The sequence below is a fragment of the Rhamphochromis sp. 'chilingali' genome (assembly GCF_963969265.1).
Source record: "Rhamphochromis sp. 'chilingali' genome assembly, chromosome: 2".
Classification (NCBI taxonomy): domain Eukaryota; kingdom Metazoa; phylum Chordata; class Actinopteri; order Cichliformes; family Cichlidae; genus Rhamphochromis; species Rhamphochromis sp. 'chilingali'.
In genome coordinates this window covers 62113989-62131520 of record NC_137930.1, presented here as the reverse complement: position 1 = coordinate 62131520, position 17532 = coordinate 62113989, and the positions used below count along the sequence as shown (strand labels likewise).

Below are 17532 nucleotides of genomic sequence, written 5' to 3'. Positions count from 1 at the left end.
CTCCCCCCCACCACCTCTCGCAGCTCTGCTGTCTACAGATTCCTGTAACTCCGGTGAGAAGCATGGATAAAAAGACACCGCCTGTTCTGTGCTTCTTTAGGTGGTCTGAAAACTCATGCAGGCATCAGAGGGCAGTAGCAGCTGTAAACCAGGACATACACTGCCTGGATGGAGAAGTTAGAGCTGCTGAGCTCTGATAAGGTCAACTGCAGCAGCGTGTCAGGCAGTGCAGGAGGACAATGTTCCCCAAACAAGGTTGAGATGAGAGGGGTGGAAGACTAACAGTCTTACTTTTTTCCTCCACAGAGGAATCCGAGTCGGTCTTTTATGAACAGAATGACTCAAGCACACAGTGGCATAGCACAGTTTCCCCACAGGCTGTGAGAGACCAACAACTTCACCATCACAAAGCTTATGTTACTTCAGTCAATACACTGATCAGTACAGTGTCAAACTGAAAATCTACCTTCTGTTATACAAAAACTCAAAGGGAAATTCGATCTTATCATGTACAGTTTAAAAGCACGCGCTGCATGCAATCTAATAAAAATTTCTGTTGTCTCTAAGGCGAGCTTGGAGCTGAAGGAGAAATGAAAAGCTTAAAGTGGGAACCTGTCATAATAAAATCCATATCAATATGTTTTATAAAGTGTTTTCTCCAAGATATTTATTCTTTTTTAAAAAGAAAATAAATTAAAATGTATTTCATTATTTCACATTTTTCTGCTATTCTACCACAAACACAACAGGAGCGCAGATGAAAAACAAAACACGAGGGAACATAGGGTGGTGTGCAACTGCCACCCATAACTGAGATCACTGGGTTCATCATTCTTTGGTGAAATTGTGGCTGGATGAGCTCAGGATTACCTAAAACTCTTGCCATTAGTCAAGTCCATTAGGGTGAACCATGTCTGCATATTTGCATTTCATCCCATCTCTTTTACCTGCTGCTGAATATGACATGTTCAGAAGTAGCTGTGGAGCGCTGCGTGCAAGGCCAAGAGGTTACAAATGGTATCTGGAATCCTGGAAGACACACGCGCATCAAGTGGTGCCATTTATGATTTCAAGCTGCAGTTCCACAGCGCATGAAATGCTTTTACCCAACAAACAAGCACATCAGCAAAACAAATTAAGCCCACATGTGAGAGCAATTGGTGAGAACGATTCAGGGAAATACAAGCATAAACAAGTAAACAAGCATTCAGTAACAGGTCTGCTTTAGGGAAGGCCTGACTTTTAACCAGCGGGTTTACGGTGGACGTGTTATGTGTTATTCACTAATATCATTATGTACTGATTGAGTTTATTAAGGAGACTATGATGCTGAAGATAAGCTGACTGGCAAACAAGGCTCATCTGTTTTGCCTGCCTCACTGGAACTCGGGCAATTTAGTCGACATAAAAAGGCAAGCATGGGGAAAACATAATAATTTTTGAGAGCTTATGTTTCAGCCATGAGGCTTCTGAAAAATTACATCAGCATAAAAATAAGATTACATTTGGCAGAATCACTCATGGTTCTCAGAGAGCATGGGGCCATCTGATTTTTGTGATCCACGGACTTTGAGTCTATCAATTGCAGCGGATCAAACTTTTCCCTTATTCTAAGCTGCTGGTTACTGATGACACACCCTCGAGACGCTGACGTTTATTTTTGAGAGACAGAGTAAGGAATATTGCATTTATTCCAATCAAATACGGTTCAGGTGCTCAGATCCTTCTAAGGATAAATGGTTAATAAAGCATTTTTTTGTCCACCCTGTAATAAAAGGCTTTAACAGAGGTGTGAGCACATGTGAGATACCATGACATAAGAAATGAATCAAAAACTGAAGCAGATACTGAACGCTAACTGAAACACACAGTGTTCTTCACCAGACTCTTGTTTGTCTTGAGTATTATATCATCACTGGATGGTTTGTGTCGTGTTGTCCACCAGCTATGAGCAATAAACGCAAACACAATTTCAAATTCATGTCATTCCGGCTCTTTTCTTGTCATGTGCCTCTCAGACTACAAGTGACCTAACAACACACTATGAACTTGTGAAACTCTGTTTACACTGAAAACCACTGAGATTCATAGAAACACTTAGATACCATACGTAGGTAACTCAAAACCTCAAAATTCCTGCATGCTAAAAATAAAGACAATCTCTTTTTAGAAAATCTCAAAGGTAAATAATCTCATTGCACACATAATACATTTGTTATGTTGCTCGTGTCAAGGTAAATCAGTGATTTAAAAGTAATTTTTCAGCCAGAACTAAACAAGAAAGGAGTCCGACAAATGAACGTGATGGTCTAGTTTCAAGCATCTTCAACTTGCAGATTTTATAAAGCTACACAGGGTTAAAAATAATTATCCACCCATGTTCAAGGTTTTATAAGAACAACTGGAGCAACTGAAATATTTTTGCTCAACCCACAGGAAGATTATTTCTAAGTTCAAATAAGTATAATTCAGTGTTTTAGATTCTAGAAGGATATCTTCTTGCAGTACAAGTGAAACTTTCTCTCTGTCTCTCTCTGCTTGGAACTAAAAGAGTTCAGCAGGCATCGTGCTCCAGTTCTGGAGGCATCTCTACATGGTGTACACAGACCTCCAGCGCCCAGTCACGGCCAGACTAGACAAAACAACGTGTTCTAATCCCTCATCGCCATGGAAACCAAAGCATAATGCTCCCCTAACAGACACCTGGCTGATGGATCGAGGGAAGCAAGGGCAAGAGGAACTGAGTAGAACCTCCTCAGCACAAATTCACGCAGCAAAATAAACACTTTTTTTGTATTAGATAAGTTAAACTTCACAAATCAAAACTATTTTGGTTAGACCTCTGCAATCTCCAACTTTCTGACTCAACTCAGCATGCTGTCTCAGCCAGAGTCCAGCCAAAGGTCAACCTTTACAATGTACGCATGAGCTCACGCAGCTCTCTGCCTGCCTGACCCTCTCCACCTAGAAAACCTAAAGGCATGGTCCATCATGATTCCCATCAGACAGACAAACAAGGAAAGGCCTGCAGTATGAGCTCACGCAGGGCAAGCCAGCATGACACTGCATGCCTGGGAGTGTGTGTGAGTCTGAGTCCTTGCATCTACGTGTGCGTTTGTGTGTGATGCGCTTAGCATCGAGAGGGTGGTAATCTGTAAATCTGCTTTGCCTTGGGCAGGTGGTGTGAAACTTGGCAAGCAAGACAGAATGAGAGACAGACCGACATCGTGTGAATGACAGATGAGTGTGATAGAGAGAGGAAAAAGAAACCACGTGAGAGTGGTTTAGATTATATAATTAGCTGGTTTTTTATTCCTATGTCACTTGTTTACATACTTATGCATACGTCTATATCAATTTAAAAAATATCTTAAATACAGGCTCCCATTGTTGGCGAAAAAAAACTATTAAAAAACACATGAGCGTTTCCTTGCGTTGTAAATACTGGCTGGCATCAAATGTGTGCCATTAAAATCTACAGTGCTCAGCAGTTTTGGAGAATTGCTTCACTTCATTAAAGGAAAGAAAAGTGTCTGAAATGTAACATCCCAACTTCCCCCTTAGTGTGTCTACTGGGCAGCTTAGATAATGTCACTTCAGAAAAGAATATAGCCCATATGATCTTCACTGCCCTATGCATAGCCAAGAAAACAGTCCTCATGAACTGGAAAAATAAAAATAATCTTAATTCTAACCAATATAGAAATTATCTATTAGATTACATTAGTCTTGACACAGCCTCTGCCACCACATTAGATCAATTGCTCTGGGCCCCTTTTATCAGCTCCATCACCTAGTGGGGGTGGGGGGTCATAGTTTGGTCCCGCCTTCACTGTTGTGATTGGTGAGGGGGTAGGGACAGGCTTAGGGCGTCGGGGGGTTCCCCGGAGGCATCTTCCTTGGGGAGCTCAACCCGGGGTAGCGGTCACGTCCGGTTGGGGGCTCTGTTGGCTCTCAGGTGACTGTTTCCTCGCGGCTGCGTGCAGCGGGGCTAGGGGAGGGTCTGTGCTGACGGACGTGGGTTACTGACCTGGCAACCTGGCTGCCCCTGGGTGGGTCCGGGATGGGCGTGAGGTTCTGGGGGCGCTCCGTCTCTGGGCTGGGGCCCGGGCCGGGCCTCGGGGGCTTGGGTCCTGGTTGGTGTGTTGCCGGGGTTGTGGGCGGGTGGGTGCATGGGGGCCCGGCCCTGGAGCAGGGTGCCGCCGGTGCGTCGAGCCGCCTGGGGGGCTCTTCAACTGGTGGGGGGGATGGTCACATCTTGCAGGAGCTTTCTTCTCTTCAGGAACTCTCTGCAGGAGGGGGAGATACAGGAGAGGTGGAGGAAGATCTCAGCCTGGGCGTTTACCGTCTTATGTAGTCTGGAAGATGTGTGGATGGTGGGGTGGGTGCAGTTTTCTCTGTGGTGGGGTTGGGTGGACTGTCCAGGGCTCTGTGGAGCCGGGGGGCGCTACTGCACTGGGCCCCGGTCTGATGGGCCTGGGCCCCCCTTCCCTGGCGGGTCGCGGAGGGTGGGAGTGCCTACTGGGGTCAGCGGGGGAGCTGGCCCCAGGGAGGGGTTACCTGCCCCTCCCTTCCTTCCCTCCCCATCTCCAGCTGCCTCCCTCTTCCCGCTCCTCCACAACCACCCACACATGCAGGGCCTTGGAGTGGGGGTATGTCACCAGGGTGCAGAGGAGGCTACCCCCCCCCCCCCCCCCTGTCCCCTTCTGGCTGCCTCTGCCTCAATTTTATCCCACAACTTAGACATTCACATTATTCACACTCTCATTACACATACATATAGGATCTTGGGGGTGGGCACAATCACGGAGTCCAAATCACCATCAGGGTGTATACCTCACCCCTGGCGTCGTTGCCCACCTCTCAATTTTAAATACACTTAGTCATTGAGGGCTAGCAGGAGAGACTATGCGCTTACCTGCTGCTCCTTGGCAGGTAGCTCCATGCCCTCCTGGGTTTTAATTGCACCTTAGAACACATATGCATCAACACTACAATGAGCGGGTGGAGGGAGGTTTGGAGTCTTCTCCCACCCCCATTCTCTGCGGCCTGCTGGAGCGGGAGGGCTAGTAGGAGGAGTTGGCCGTCCGACTGCGGTCTGGGGTGTGGGGCCTCCCTGCTGCTGCGGAGTCGGGGTGGTCTGCCTCTCCCCACCGCAGGGAAAAGGGTAACACCACCTGGGTCTGGGTGCAATTCCCCCCTCCAGGGGCAAGGGTACCTAGACCCGGTTTGTAGAGTACGCTTGGGGAGTGTGATTGTGTGTACAGCGTCTCTTTATGTCTGTCTCCACGTTGGTTGAGTGTGGAGTGAGTGCATATGAGAGCATGAGGGTGGGAATGGATGTTTGTGTCTGTGTGTGCCTGTATGTCTGTGTCTATATGTCAGGTTGGGTATCAGACGCCACCTCTCTGGGGACACCTCAGGCCCTCCAAGGTTTGGAGGCCTATCTCCACCCACCACCACTTCCCCTGCCGGTGGCGGACTCCCTCAGGTGTCGGTGTGTTGGTGGTTCTTTGTGTCTGGGGGTGGGCGTCCGGGTACACACCGGCTCACTCCTTGGCGGCCGCTTGTCGGGGCCTGGGGCCTGGGGCTCGCTCGGGCCCCTTTGGAGGTGGGGTGCCCCCGGCCTCTCGGCCTGGGGCTCGGTCACTCAGGCACAGCTGGGGGCCGGCGGAGCTCACGGGCGCGTCACTGCAACTCCCCCTGACTTCTGCTCCGCGGCTGCTGGGCGAGCCCTCATCTGGGACTCTCCTCGGCTCTTACTGGAACAGTGGCGCGGCTGCCCCTCTGTTGGTCTTCCATGGTCTCTTGTGTTCTGGGGGCCTCTGGATGTCTGGAGTTTTGATCTCCTCCATACCCGCTTCACACCCTGGAGGACGGGGCTGTGGCCCCCCCACACTCCCTAGCAGATCATTACATGGAGAAACCTTTGGAATGCAAGCATGCTGATCCACACAGGTATGCACACATGGGTATTCACAGACGTGGACTAAAGCTTTCTTGGCTGCTGCCTCAAAGCACACTGTGCGCTGTCTATCTTGCGTGCTGCACAATATCGTTTATTATTTAGTAAATATTGATATCTATGACTAGCTAGTTTATTGTGATGGTGCTTTGTTTTCTCTATTATTATGTTACTCTTTGTTGTTTGCTGTCTCCTCTGTTTGTTTTTTTTGTTTGTTTTTTTTTTTTTTTCTCCATACAGGTGACCCAGGAGTTCTTTTTTTTTTTTCTCTCTCTTCCCCCCCCTTCTCACCGTCTCTTCTCCCCTTTGGTTTTCTTTCTTTCTCTCCCCCTCTTTCTCTCATTCATTCCCCCTGTCCTATTTATTTAAAAAAAAAAAAAAAAAAAAAAAAAAAATGACAAAGGATGAACTGAAGCTCTGCCATCACGTAATGTCGCATACTGCTGTTTCTGATGTCATTTAAAAAAAAAAAAAAAAAAAAGGAAAGAAAAGTGCAGATCATTAGGTTTTCTATTTATTTATTTGTTTATTTTTATAAGTAGTCCTGACTGATATCCACCTTAGAAAAGGAAAGAAAGCTAAATAAATCACTAAACTTTTTACCCCGAACAATACAACACAGACTTCCTGAGGGCAAGTGAGAGCACAAACATTTAAAGTGGCCTTTTACTGACAGCCAAAACAAGTGACATGCAGCAGCCAGAGCCAACACATCTCTGTGCAGTTACTGCAGATCTTGCCCTCTCTGATCAAGGCAAACACCTGAGCAGGGCCTGGGTGGGAGCAGGTGTGAGCGAGACAAAAAAAATAAAATTATAATACTCAGGCGGGCAGACAGACTGCCACAGACTAAGATAAAGCGTAGAGGGAGCAAAGGAGGAAGACAGAGGCAGCAAGCGGACAGGAGAGTGAGAGTAAGCAGGGAGGGAGGGAGAACGTGGTGGTACACGTGACGCTGGCTCAGCCACTGCAGGCTGTTACGTAAGCGCACCCCCTGCCCTGTCTCCTCATGGACTGAGCAGACTCTGCTTCTCTCCAATCCCTATCCCTGCAGCCGCTGCCCACTTTTTTTTCTCTTTCACTCACATGGCTCCTCACATGGCTGCTTCCCTCGCTCCCTCAATGACTCTCCCTCCATCTCTTTCACTCACTCTCCTCCACCCACTCATTGCACCCCAGGGGAGCCACCAACCTCTACTGCCTTTGCTGTCACTCTGTCTCTCTCCTTCTGTTTTTGTCTGTCTGCTTGCCTGCCTGCCTCCCTCTCTCTCTCATTATTTCCATCAATCGTTTTTCTCTCTCTCTCGTGCAGTAAGGCTGCAGCTCCACACTCAGGGCTACGCGGATATGACAAAGAGAGGCCGCAAATACATGCTCGAGCACACTCATGCACACCTACACAAACTGACATTTCACATATCGTTACCGCACTGTCTGGCTTCTCCAAGCCGCTTTTAAAAAAAAGTGACTGTTTTTCCACTTTGAATTCCTCTTATCTTGTTCCACACAACTGTTGAATCATTTGCCTTTCAAATAAAAAAAATAAAAAAAGCGCTCCAAAAAAACAAAAACAAAAAAAAAAACACATAGCTTGGCTGACTGACACACAATACAAACACAAAAAGGAAAAGCAAAACTCTGACTCCTCAAGCAGCTGGAAGTCAAACAAGTTGCCGTGTACTATATTGAGCAACGTAGTCCTGACAGTATTAGTAATACCATTATACTGAAATAGAAGGTAAAAGAACATACATTTGTTCTGCTTTAATAAGCTGTGCCTTAAGTGGACTAATAATAATCACATGCATGCATGAAACATGCAAACGTGCTTTCCTACCACTTTTCTTTAAAACAAGACAAATGGAGCTGCAAACTGAGCAAAGCAGTGGACGATTAAAACAGGCCATGTCATGTTTTTGTGCGAACTGATAAAAGGTCTTTTACAGGAACGGTGCATCCTGTGTGAACTTCAGACTGGCACCTTCTCTCGCCACACAGCTGGAGCAAGAAGTAATTACAGGCTTGATGTTTTTGTACTTTGGCCCTCACCTTCCACCCCTGTCAATGTGAACAAACATGCGCGCTCTCGCACACGTAGCCACCTCTTTGAGTCTCCTCTACACAAATTTGCGTGTCATCCTACCAACTCTAGTCATTCACTTCCCGGGCCTCTGGCTGAGAGGGAGGTGCAGCAGGACAGGGGCTCCTGTACCCCCAACTCGCTGCAGTATTGATTTGTTTGTTCAGTGCGTTCCCCCACCACCACCTCCTCCTTCCTTTACTTCCTCCTTCCTTTTCTCCCTCTCAGTGTGAGTGTGTCCTCAAGTGCCTCCCTGCCTTATGTAACACAGAAAGGCCCACAGCATACTGATGAAGGGGAGTCTGGGCTCTGGGCTGACAGACCTGAGAGAAAACAAGCACTACGCTGCACTGCTATAGGAGCACAGCATTGCCAACACATGAAGTTGAGGATAAATCCAAAGCAAACTTTTGGATGTTCTCACTCACGTAATGTAACTTGTATGCAAAGGTGAATGTGACATCCTAAAACCATTCACTTGGTGAACTTGTTAAAGTCACCTAAAGTGTCATGTACTCACAGATTGCTCAAAGCTTTCCTTCTTTTCCAGCATCTCTCTGAGCGTCTTCAGGATCTTCAGACACAATTTATCCTCTTTGTCCATCAGCTTCTTGGTGTGTTTGATTAGTCTGGAAGAGCGATAAGAGTTGCTGCGTCATTTTGGTTTCTGGTTAATGCACTCGCTTGCTCACAAAACAAGGCCACGCTTTAATGATCACCGCAGGTGAAATCTCCCTCTCTCTGTTCCCAGAGGGTGTCATAGAGAAGAAATAGTGAGAGCACCCTCAGAGGTTTGATGATGTGTCTGAGTATTTTTTACAAAATGTATTTGTCAATTCATGCAGGCCACTGCCACAAATACTGACTTTTTTGCTACCATGCTCTCATTCACTTCATTTAAAGCTGAATGTGGCTCTATGCAATGATGTTCATTTATCATTTAAAGTGTGTTTTGCAAGTTTATTCTTTTTTGACTTTTCCAGCATCTACACAGCTGATAAAAAGGTGAAAAAAACATTGTCAAAAACTGCAAATAACTCCAAATACTAACTTAGTCATGCTGCTAGTTTTCCCAATGGTCAGACAAACACTTTAAAATGTGGCCTGCAGGCTGTCTTTGTTCTAAGGACAGTTTATAGAGAGCTGCTTACTTGGACATAAAAGCTCCACCCTCACAGCGTAAACGAGCAGGCTCTGGAAACAGCAGTTCTGGGCTGTGCAGAACATCCACCAGCACAGAAAACTCTGCCTGAACCTTTGGACTGAACTGCTCCTCCAGATGGGACACAACCCCCTGCACAACACAACAGATGCATTAAAAATGCTGCAGCAGAGACTGTAGTGCTGATGAGCATGCATGTTCATACATTACGTAATTTCAAGGGATGGCAATGTCAGTTTGTCAGGCCACTACTGTGACTATTGAAACTTTCTATATACCCAGAGGATAAATTCTAACAGCTTAGCACAGTCGTTAGATCAAAATGTTCATTTGCCTAATATTCCTTCTTGAGCATGTTGCACATTATCATAGACTCCCAGTGTTAGAATAAAGGTTCACCTGCAGCTTCTCTATGATGTTCTTATAGTCAGGCCCACCCAGTGGCTCCTTGCGAGGTCGTGTACGTGCAGAGATCCTCCAATCTTTAGCTGCCCGCTGCACCATATTACTATGGAACTTGAGAGACAAAGTGTTGACCTGGCTGTCCAGATCAACAGGGATGGCTATGGACCGTGCCTTAGCTGAAGGAAGAACACGTAGAACATGTAGGAGATGTCATTGTGAGCTTAACTTTACAGTCATGCGAAAAGGGAGGCTTTCACAGGACTCTATGCAGCCCTATGGAAAACTAAGCACACACCAAGTACTGCTTGCAAACGTCAATGGAGTGAAGCAACACTGTAAAAAAAAAAAAAAAAAAAAAAACGGGGCAAAATTCTTCCACAATGATGTCAGAGATTGTTAAAGTCATACAGAAACTAGTTACTTCAAGGTATAGCTGCTAAAAGCGGTTCCTCAAGCTACTGAGTCACAGGGTGTACTTAGTTTTTATAGGACTGCGTGGAGGTGTTGTGAAAGATCTCTTTTTCAAATATGTTTCAACCTCAAATGCAACCAAAGCCTAACTTTGGCTGATCCAGCAAAGGACAATGGAACTGTGCTGCACACGATTATGTCATATAATAAGTAAAATAAAGGACAATTGAAAAGCAACATTACAGCAATAAATATTGGTAAAAATTCAGATCAGCATATGCACTGTAAGATATGGATTAAAACTTTTTAAATATACAGTGAATGTGAAGTAATGAAACCATCTCCTATCGAGGCTGAAGAGCAAAGTTGCATCACTCACCCACATCGGACAGTGTTTTGATACAACTCTCAATATTAGCCTTCTGAGCTGAGCTGAGCCATGTGCAGTTGTAAATCCGGAAGGCTGACTGGAGGAGCTTGATGAAGATAGACTGGTTTGTCTACATGTTAAATAAAAGAAGAAGAAGAACTAGCAGGATGCTTTAACTTAAAAAGGCATAACCACAGAGAAATACAGAGGAACAATCAGATGGCATGACTTGAAAATTGAATGTCTCTGAGGTCATTACTGCATTACTGCTAAAAAAAAAAAATAACTCAATCTTTATTAAATATGTTCACCATAAAGTTATCCAAATCCATGACATTTGCATGCTTGTCAGGGGTGAAGAGATACCTGTAGGTTAGAGTGATTAACAGAGAACTGAGAGCTGAAGAAACCCTTGACAATGGCCATCACCGTCTCCGTCACATACTTCTCCAGGGCTAGATCTGCATGGCTACGCTCCGTTGTAGTGTTGCACACCTAAATTACAAAAATCATGAAGAGGAATATGTCTATTATCATTTCTTATGCAATAGTCTTGACACATACACAGGCTCATAAGGAAAGAAAAAGAGGTGAATGAACCTGACTTACACTGGCCATGTCCACCAGGAAATTATCAAAGAGCTTCCAGATATGGGAGGAGGTGTAGATCTCCTTCATTTCGACCTCTGTGTCCACATAGCAGTGATTCACAAAGTTCACATAAGCAGTTTTGACCTTAGGGCGAGAAATTAGAAAAAGCAATGTCCAATTAGTTTTTGAAGGCACACAGCACTGAAACATAACCAAAAATGTCTTTACAGAAGGATGGCGATATTATTTATCTTTACCCTACACCTCAATGTGTATTCTTATTGTGTCGTAAAACTATCTGGTCACTACCTCTGGTATGCAATTCACATCAGTGACAACTTTAACAATGTCATCCAGCGGCAGCAGGGAATTGCATTTCAGCTCAGTGTAGACGTTCTTTCCCTCGGTACAGGCAGCCAGCAGCTCCACGAGTGTGTTATGATACGCCAGAGCTCCATACTCATCGGCCCGCTCCCGCTCAGAGCCCATCATTTGCAACAACACCTGGAAAGACGAGCGGTCGTTGTAGAACACCAGCACGTCCTCACCAGCGTTCACCAGCTGGAAACGCAAACAGAGAACCCAAGAAGAAGAAAGGTTTAAGGAAGAGTCTCGCACACCGGCATTCATTTAAAAGTAAGCATCAAAAAAAGCCTTTCAATTTATAATTGATTCTTTGTGTAGTGCGCAAGTATTCTCATCTTCTCAAGTTCAGTGAAAACCAAACATGAAATGTTATGATTAGTAATAACAATCTGTCACATGTTAAATTTAAATAACCAGTTAGATGAGTGGCTGCAGTTATTAAGAAAAATACATGATAACTGATTTGGAGAACTTCCACATGAGTGTTTCCTGTTCATAAGATTATTTTTTCCCATTTTTCACACAAAAAACAAACAATAAAAACAAACCTCTGTCATGACTTTGTCCTGACATTTCTTTACATATTTTGTATCAGCCTTCACAATGGTTTGCAAAAACTTGAGGTACTGAACATGTCTTCCGTGCGTTTCGATGCAGTGGACAAAATGATGGACCACCCGCTCACTGATCTCATTGCACAGCTGGTAGTTGTTCATAAAGATGTGGCGCATCGTCTCAGCTTCCAGCAGCTGGAGAAAAGCAAAAGTTGTGAAGATGATAACGTTCACTTAAACGGCACACTGAATCATTCATCAAAAGAAACCATACGGCTGTCGCACTACTAGAAAGAGGACACCCAAAGGTATGCCAGCATGAGAAAAAGTGGAGCATAGTCATGTCTACACACCCCTGGAGTGAGGAAGAGGTTCAGCTGTTTATGTAGGAGAACTTGATTCTGATGGTTTCCTTTGCAAAAGTTTTGGAGAAATGTATGTGCCAGGGTCATGATGTCATTCATCTTGTCATCACTCTGTGAGAACATGGCACCGGGGAAATAAAAGATGATTAGAGAATCAGGAAGACATCCAGTAACTATGTTGCACACAGAGTGAAGCAGAAAATCATTGAACTGGCTGTTGTGTACACGGCTTACCTTCTCATAAGGGATCTGCAGCAGGTCCAGCACCACTGTATGAGCTCCCATGTTCTTCAGCAGCCTCTGCTGCTGCACGCGACTCTTCTTGTTGCCGTAACACAGCTTACTGAGCCGCAGCAGGATCTATAGATGAGACCCACAAATTTTTTTCTCAGATGCACAAGAGCCCAACAGACATTTTACAGGAACACACTTGAGATAAGGATGTGCAGCGCACCTCTTTTACTATTTTATAGTTGTTTGCCTTGTTACCGTCAATCTGAGGTTTACTTTCCCCATCCTGCACTGGGCTCAGAACAGCCTCCTGAGAGAGACATGAGACATGTGAAAACAGTTGTGCTCAATGTCCACTTTAAAACAGGTCTGTTTTTAATATGAAACAATCTTATCCCATCTCAGTGAGTTATTAAAGTGTGTTCAAAGACTTCCAGCACTCACGGAGATGCTCTAAAAATAACAGTAAAAATAAAAATTTGTCACACACAAGTGCCTAAATGCAGTTCCCTGTGAAGTCAGACATTTTTTACTAATTAAGCTAACAGAACAGTTGGACTTTTTCATTAGCTGTGAAGAAAAAACAACAATCATCGAAACCATTTACAGTGCAGAAGAATTACTGATGGCCCATTTAACACAAACAGTAATTTCTGAGAGAGCTGAAAATGTCATATCCAATTCTAAAACGTTACTTTTAGATGTTGCTTCTAGATGCTTTACTTTTAAATACAAGCACAGCACCTCAGTGTTTGGCTCTTTGGCCATCTTGGCAGCAAGTTCTTCACCGGTGTAGACTACACTCTTCTCCACCCACAGCTCTGACTTCTCAACGGTCAGACGCAGCTGGTCCAGATCCGACTTGATCTGCTTGTAGTTCTCTACATCCTGCTCTGACACGAGCAGCTGCACCTAAGACACACACGCGCACAATGAAGAGTCAGTCAGGGATATTCCTAAAATATGTATAACCAAAAGAAATTTCTATCTTCTAATAAGTCTCTGTGTACCACTTTGGAGTCAAACTGGCTCTGAGGCAGTTTTTTTTTCATCTGAGGAATCTCTTAGTGATGCATTTTAGAGCTGTTGGCTCTTTAGAGAACACTCCTCCTCCAAACTGATTACATCAACCAGTACTGAAAAAAATAATCGCTTAACTCAGAAAGTGCAACTGCTTTGTTGTTACCTGTTTGAAGGCCTCCAGCACCTCAGATCTCTGACTGAAGTGTTTAAAGAGGAGCTGCAGAGACCCAGATACCAGTGGGGGGTAATCTTGCATGATGAGATAGATCAGAACCCTCAAAAATGTCCGGCCATCCTCACCGTCCAGCTCCACCGCGCTCCACTCAGAGCTGAAGTCAGAGCTGTGCATATTTAAATTTTAATTTGCTTTATCTGAATGTTTGAAAGCATATTAAAAAACACTGGCATACATTTCCTGTCTGTCTCTACTGTCAATCTAATAAAGGCATAAATGCCCTAACAAATCATGCGGAGTCAATAAATAGGCACATGTTCACCTACCTTTCTACAAACATGCTCTCTGCTTTTTGTACAATCTCATCTATGTCAGGTTCACAAGCTGAAGACAAAAATAAAATGAAAGAAAAAGTGACGTGAGCAGACTGCAGTAATTAACACAGGATAATGTAATAAATAACTTTTCTGCATTTGCACGGTAAGAGAGGAAAGTCTCACGTGTTATTGGAGGCACATCGGCCAAAGACATCGAGCTGTCAGTTAAGGCCCTGTCCCCAAACGCTTTCTTGTAGATCGACAGTAAGTATGTGATCCTGTAATCCAACCTCACACTCAAGATGAACTGTCAGAAAAAAACAAAGTTCACAAAAAAAGTGTCAAGCACTGGAAAAAGAAAATGCAGCAGTGATGGTAAGCAGAACATATAGAAGTGCCACTGACTTGCAGGATCTCGATGATCTTTAGTTTTGTGTCCATCACCATCAAATCCTCATTTTCAGGCAGGAAGAGCACCTTCCCATAGCGTAGAGAAGGAGGAGAGTCAGGGAGGATGTGTGGCACACCTCGACTCATCACCATCTGAGTCATCATTTCACCAACACCGTGGATCGTTCGCAGGACATTGTTGCCTAAAGAAAATAAGATTTATACATGTCTCATTATGTGTTTGTGTGTGTCAAGTCAATTGAAGTTAGATTACGTTCATTAAAAGCTAGGAAAGTCAAGAGAAACAAAATGCTACACAGCTATGAAAAAGTATTTGCCTCTTCTTGATTTCTTAGTGTTTTCAGCATATTTGTCACATTTCACATCATAAAACTTTAAGCTATCCAAACCTACCTGCCCCATGTGAAAAAGTAATGAATAATAAATGAATTACTTTTTCACATATAGTCACATTAATGACAAATCATGAATCATGAATTAACTGTGATAAACCCCTTTTTTTTTTTGGCAGGTATCGCAAACACTTGATTGCAGCTCTTGTTGCAAAGAGTGGCAAAACCAGTTATTAGGCTTAGGTGGCAATTGCTTTTTCACACAGGGCAGGTGGGTTTGGATATCTTTTTCTCCCCTCAGTTAATTAAAATCATAATTTAAAAACTGCATTTTCTATTTAAACTGGTTATCTTTGCGTGATTTTACAAGTTGTTTAAAATATAAGGGGTGACAGATATTCTGAAAACCTATGAAAAAAGGAAAGGGGCAAAAACTTTTTCACAGCATCGTAGATGACCCAGATGTTTCTCCAGCTGAAGAAAAGTTAATATATAGTTAGTGTTTTCATGTCATTAAACCTCAACACCATTTGTATCTACCAGTCTGTTCACCAATCTTAAAAGTTTTAATTTTTGTTTAAATTCTATCTGCATTGCATGAGCAGATCTGTCATTTCCTCTGTTCTCTGCATTTTTTAAATTTAGATTAAAAAAAAAATTCAAAGACACACATACAGTAATTTAAACACATAACTGCACTAACCGCCAGCCTCTGGGCCTTTGCTGAGCTTGTTCAAGGGGCTGGCCGGGTACTGGACAAAATCCAAGATGGACAGCAGAGTGCGCGTGAGGCGCAGCAACTCACTAAAGCTATAAAAACCAAAGTAAACCAGATTTCGAGCCAGGTTCACCACCTGAAAGAGAAATCAAACATGATCCATCATTAAAACAACCCAATAAAACCAGTAAATGAAAAAAAAAAAAACATGCCAAAGTTATATCTGAAGTTTTGTTTATCCTACCTCCAATGTGAGTTCATTCTTAGCTTTTTCCTCAAAAGGATGAGCCTGGTTTAGCACATCCTTAAGATATTCTTCCACAAACTCCATAGTTGGAGCAAACTTCTTCTTCATTTCCTCCGTTGAGCTGTCAGTTGACTCATACTCAAACCTGTTGAAGCCATTAAAATCTACATGTAGTCACTCACAAATTGTACTTGTAAACACATATAACCCAACACGTAGATGCTCACTCATTAATGTTGATCTTGGAGGGGATCTCGGTCCAGAGGCGGGCATAGCGCACAGGAACCACGGACTCCTGTGGGTCACGATCCACATGCATATGCAACATGAGGCGGCAAAAGGAGGCTCTGAGGTTGTAGGGCAGGCAGTCGTCATACATGCACCGCAGGAGCAGATCCACAGATAGCTGACTGGAGATCTGGTTGATGGCTAGGTACTGTCGGTCCAGACACATTTTAGCAAACAGGTTTAACTGGTATCTGTGGAGTAGAAGAAGAAATTGTCAGAAAAAGGGGAAAATGGTTTCTGTGCACGCATTTGTGGAACTGAATGTTAAAGAGACCTGTAGTAGGTAATGATCTCGGCATCACACTTGTGGCTGGCCTTAGCATCCTGGGCCATGTGGCGGATGGATTTGCCATGAGGCTCCTTGTTGCTGTCGATCCAATAGAGCCAAACCTCCTCCTCCTCCCCCTCTTCTTGTATCAGAGAGGACTCCAGGTTGCTGGACTCTATGTTTGAGATTAGTCTTGGAAGGATAAAGGAGCGAGTGAGACATTAAGTAGTAGCTAGAAAAACTGCTCACTTTACACACTGACGTAGAGCTGCTGCTGCTGAAAATATACATTTCACAAGAGGTAGATGCTCTGGAGGAAACGGCAGTCTCGCACGCTGTGCAAAGGCATCACATGTTGGAATTTTTTTATTTTTTTTTAATGGTTCGGGACATTTTAAAATATAACAATCACCAGGTGTGACTCACTTGGTCTGGATGAGGATATCTGCATTGGAAGGATTCAGCATGAATTTACAGATAAGCTCTTGTGTGATGGGGATGGCCGTCTTGTTGGACACACAAAGATCAGACAAATAGTCCAGAAATCTGTGCAAAGCAGAGCAGACATGAAATGCCGAGGTTTGTTCAAATATATATTTACATTTAAGATTAACCAGTATATATAAAAATAGAAGAAATAAAAGATATCAAGTAAGTAAGCAGCAGCTGGAAGAAAGATTTGAACTAATTTAACACTTTTCCAGCATTTTTTCCCTCCATGTAATTGTTCCCTGGGGTTGTCTAATATTTGGGAGGTCTGCTTGACTGACCTGGGTTCTCTGTTGCGCCTCAGCAGGTTGACAAAGGTCTCAATCTCTCTGGCTGTAATGTGTTTTTCCAGCAGCTTGCGGTTGTTGTGCACCAGTGCAGTGATCGTGTCTTCAGCCAGAATCTCATACCCGATCTGAGACTGCATGATTGTGAATTTTTTGGCTATATATTCCTGCATGAGGAAACAAACATGCGTTTATCAGCACTCGTAATGCAGAACGTGGTGAAATAAAAGTGTGTGTGTATATATATGTGTGGGTGAGACTCACCAAAGGACTTTTGTTTTATTAAAATAAATAATAATAAATAAAAAACTGGATTTGCAATAAAATTAAAGAAGGGAATGTTTTCATACATTTTGCTGTTTTGATCATCATAGCACAATTGTTGACTGAATGTTGCCATGTATTATTTTTTTTTTTTGAGACCTACTACTTCGATTGCGACCATTAACACATCAGTTGGGGTCCCCAATAGATTTT

At 43.8% G+C, this 17532-nt stretch overlaps 1 protein-coding gene across 1 annotated transcript in view; it reads right to left on the bottom strand.

Moving 5' to 3' along the window:
* The window catches only part of itpr2 (inositol 1,4,5-trisphosphate receptor, type 2), a 61994-nt gene that overhangs the window by 28544 nt on the left and 15918 nt on the right, over window positions 1-17532 (bottom strand). The window contains exons 16-37 of the mRNA XM_080874091.1: window positions 17050-17222; window positions 16706-16825; window positions 16286-16471; window positions 15951-16202; window positions 15721-15868; window positions 15462-15612; window positions 14421-14608; window positions 14199-14322; window positions 14025-14082; window positions 13687-13864; window positions 13245-13412; window positions 12724-12810; window positions 12504-12629; window positions 12258-12380; window positions 11899-12099; window positions 11294-11545; window positions 11003-11128; window positions 10760-10888; window positions 10403-10523; window positions 9607-9788; window positions 9197-9339; window positions 8566-8674 (exon numbers count right to left, since the gene is read on the bottom strand). Of these exons, the coding sequence (XP_080730217.1) occupies window positions 8566-8674; window positions 9197-9339; window positions 9607-9788; window positions 10403-10523; window positions 10760-10888; window positions 11003-11128; window positions 11294-11545; window positions 11899-12099; window positions 12258-12380; window positions 12504-12629; window positions 12724-12810; window positions 13245-13412; window positions 13687-13864; window positions 14025-14082; window positions 14199-14322; window positions 14421-14608; window positions 15462-15612; window positions 15721-15868; window positions 15951-16202; window positions 16286-16471; window positions 16706-16825; window positions 17050-17222 (3345 nt within the window). The remainder of the gene's footprint in view (window positions 1-8565; window positions 8675-9196; window positions 9340-9606; window positions 9789-10402; window positions 10524-10759; window positions 10889-11002; window positions 11129-11293; window positions 11546-11898; window positions 12100-12257; window positions 12381-12503; window positions 12630-12723; window positions 12811-13244; window positions 13413-13686; window positions 13865-14024; window positions 14083-14198; window positions 14323-14420; window positions 14609-15461; window positions 15613-15720; window positions 15869-15950; window positions 16203-16285; window positions 16472-16705; window positions 16826-17049; window positions 17223-17532) is intronic.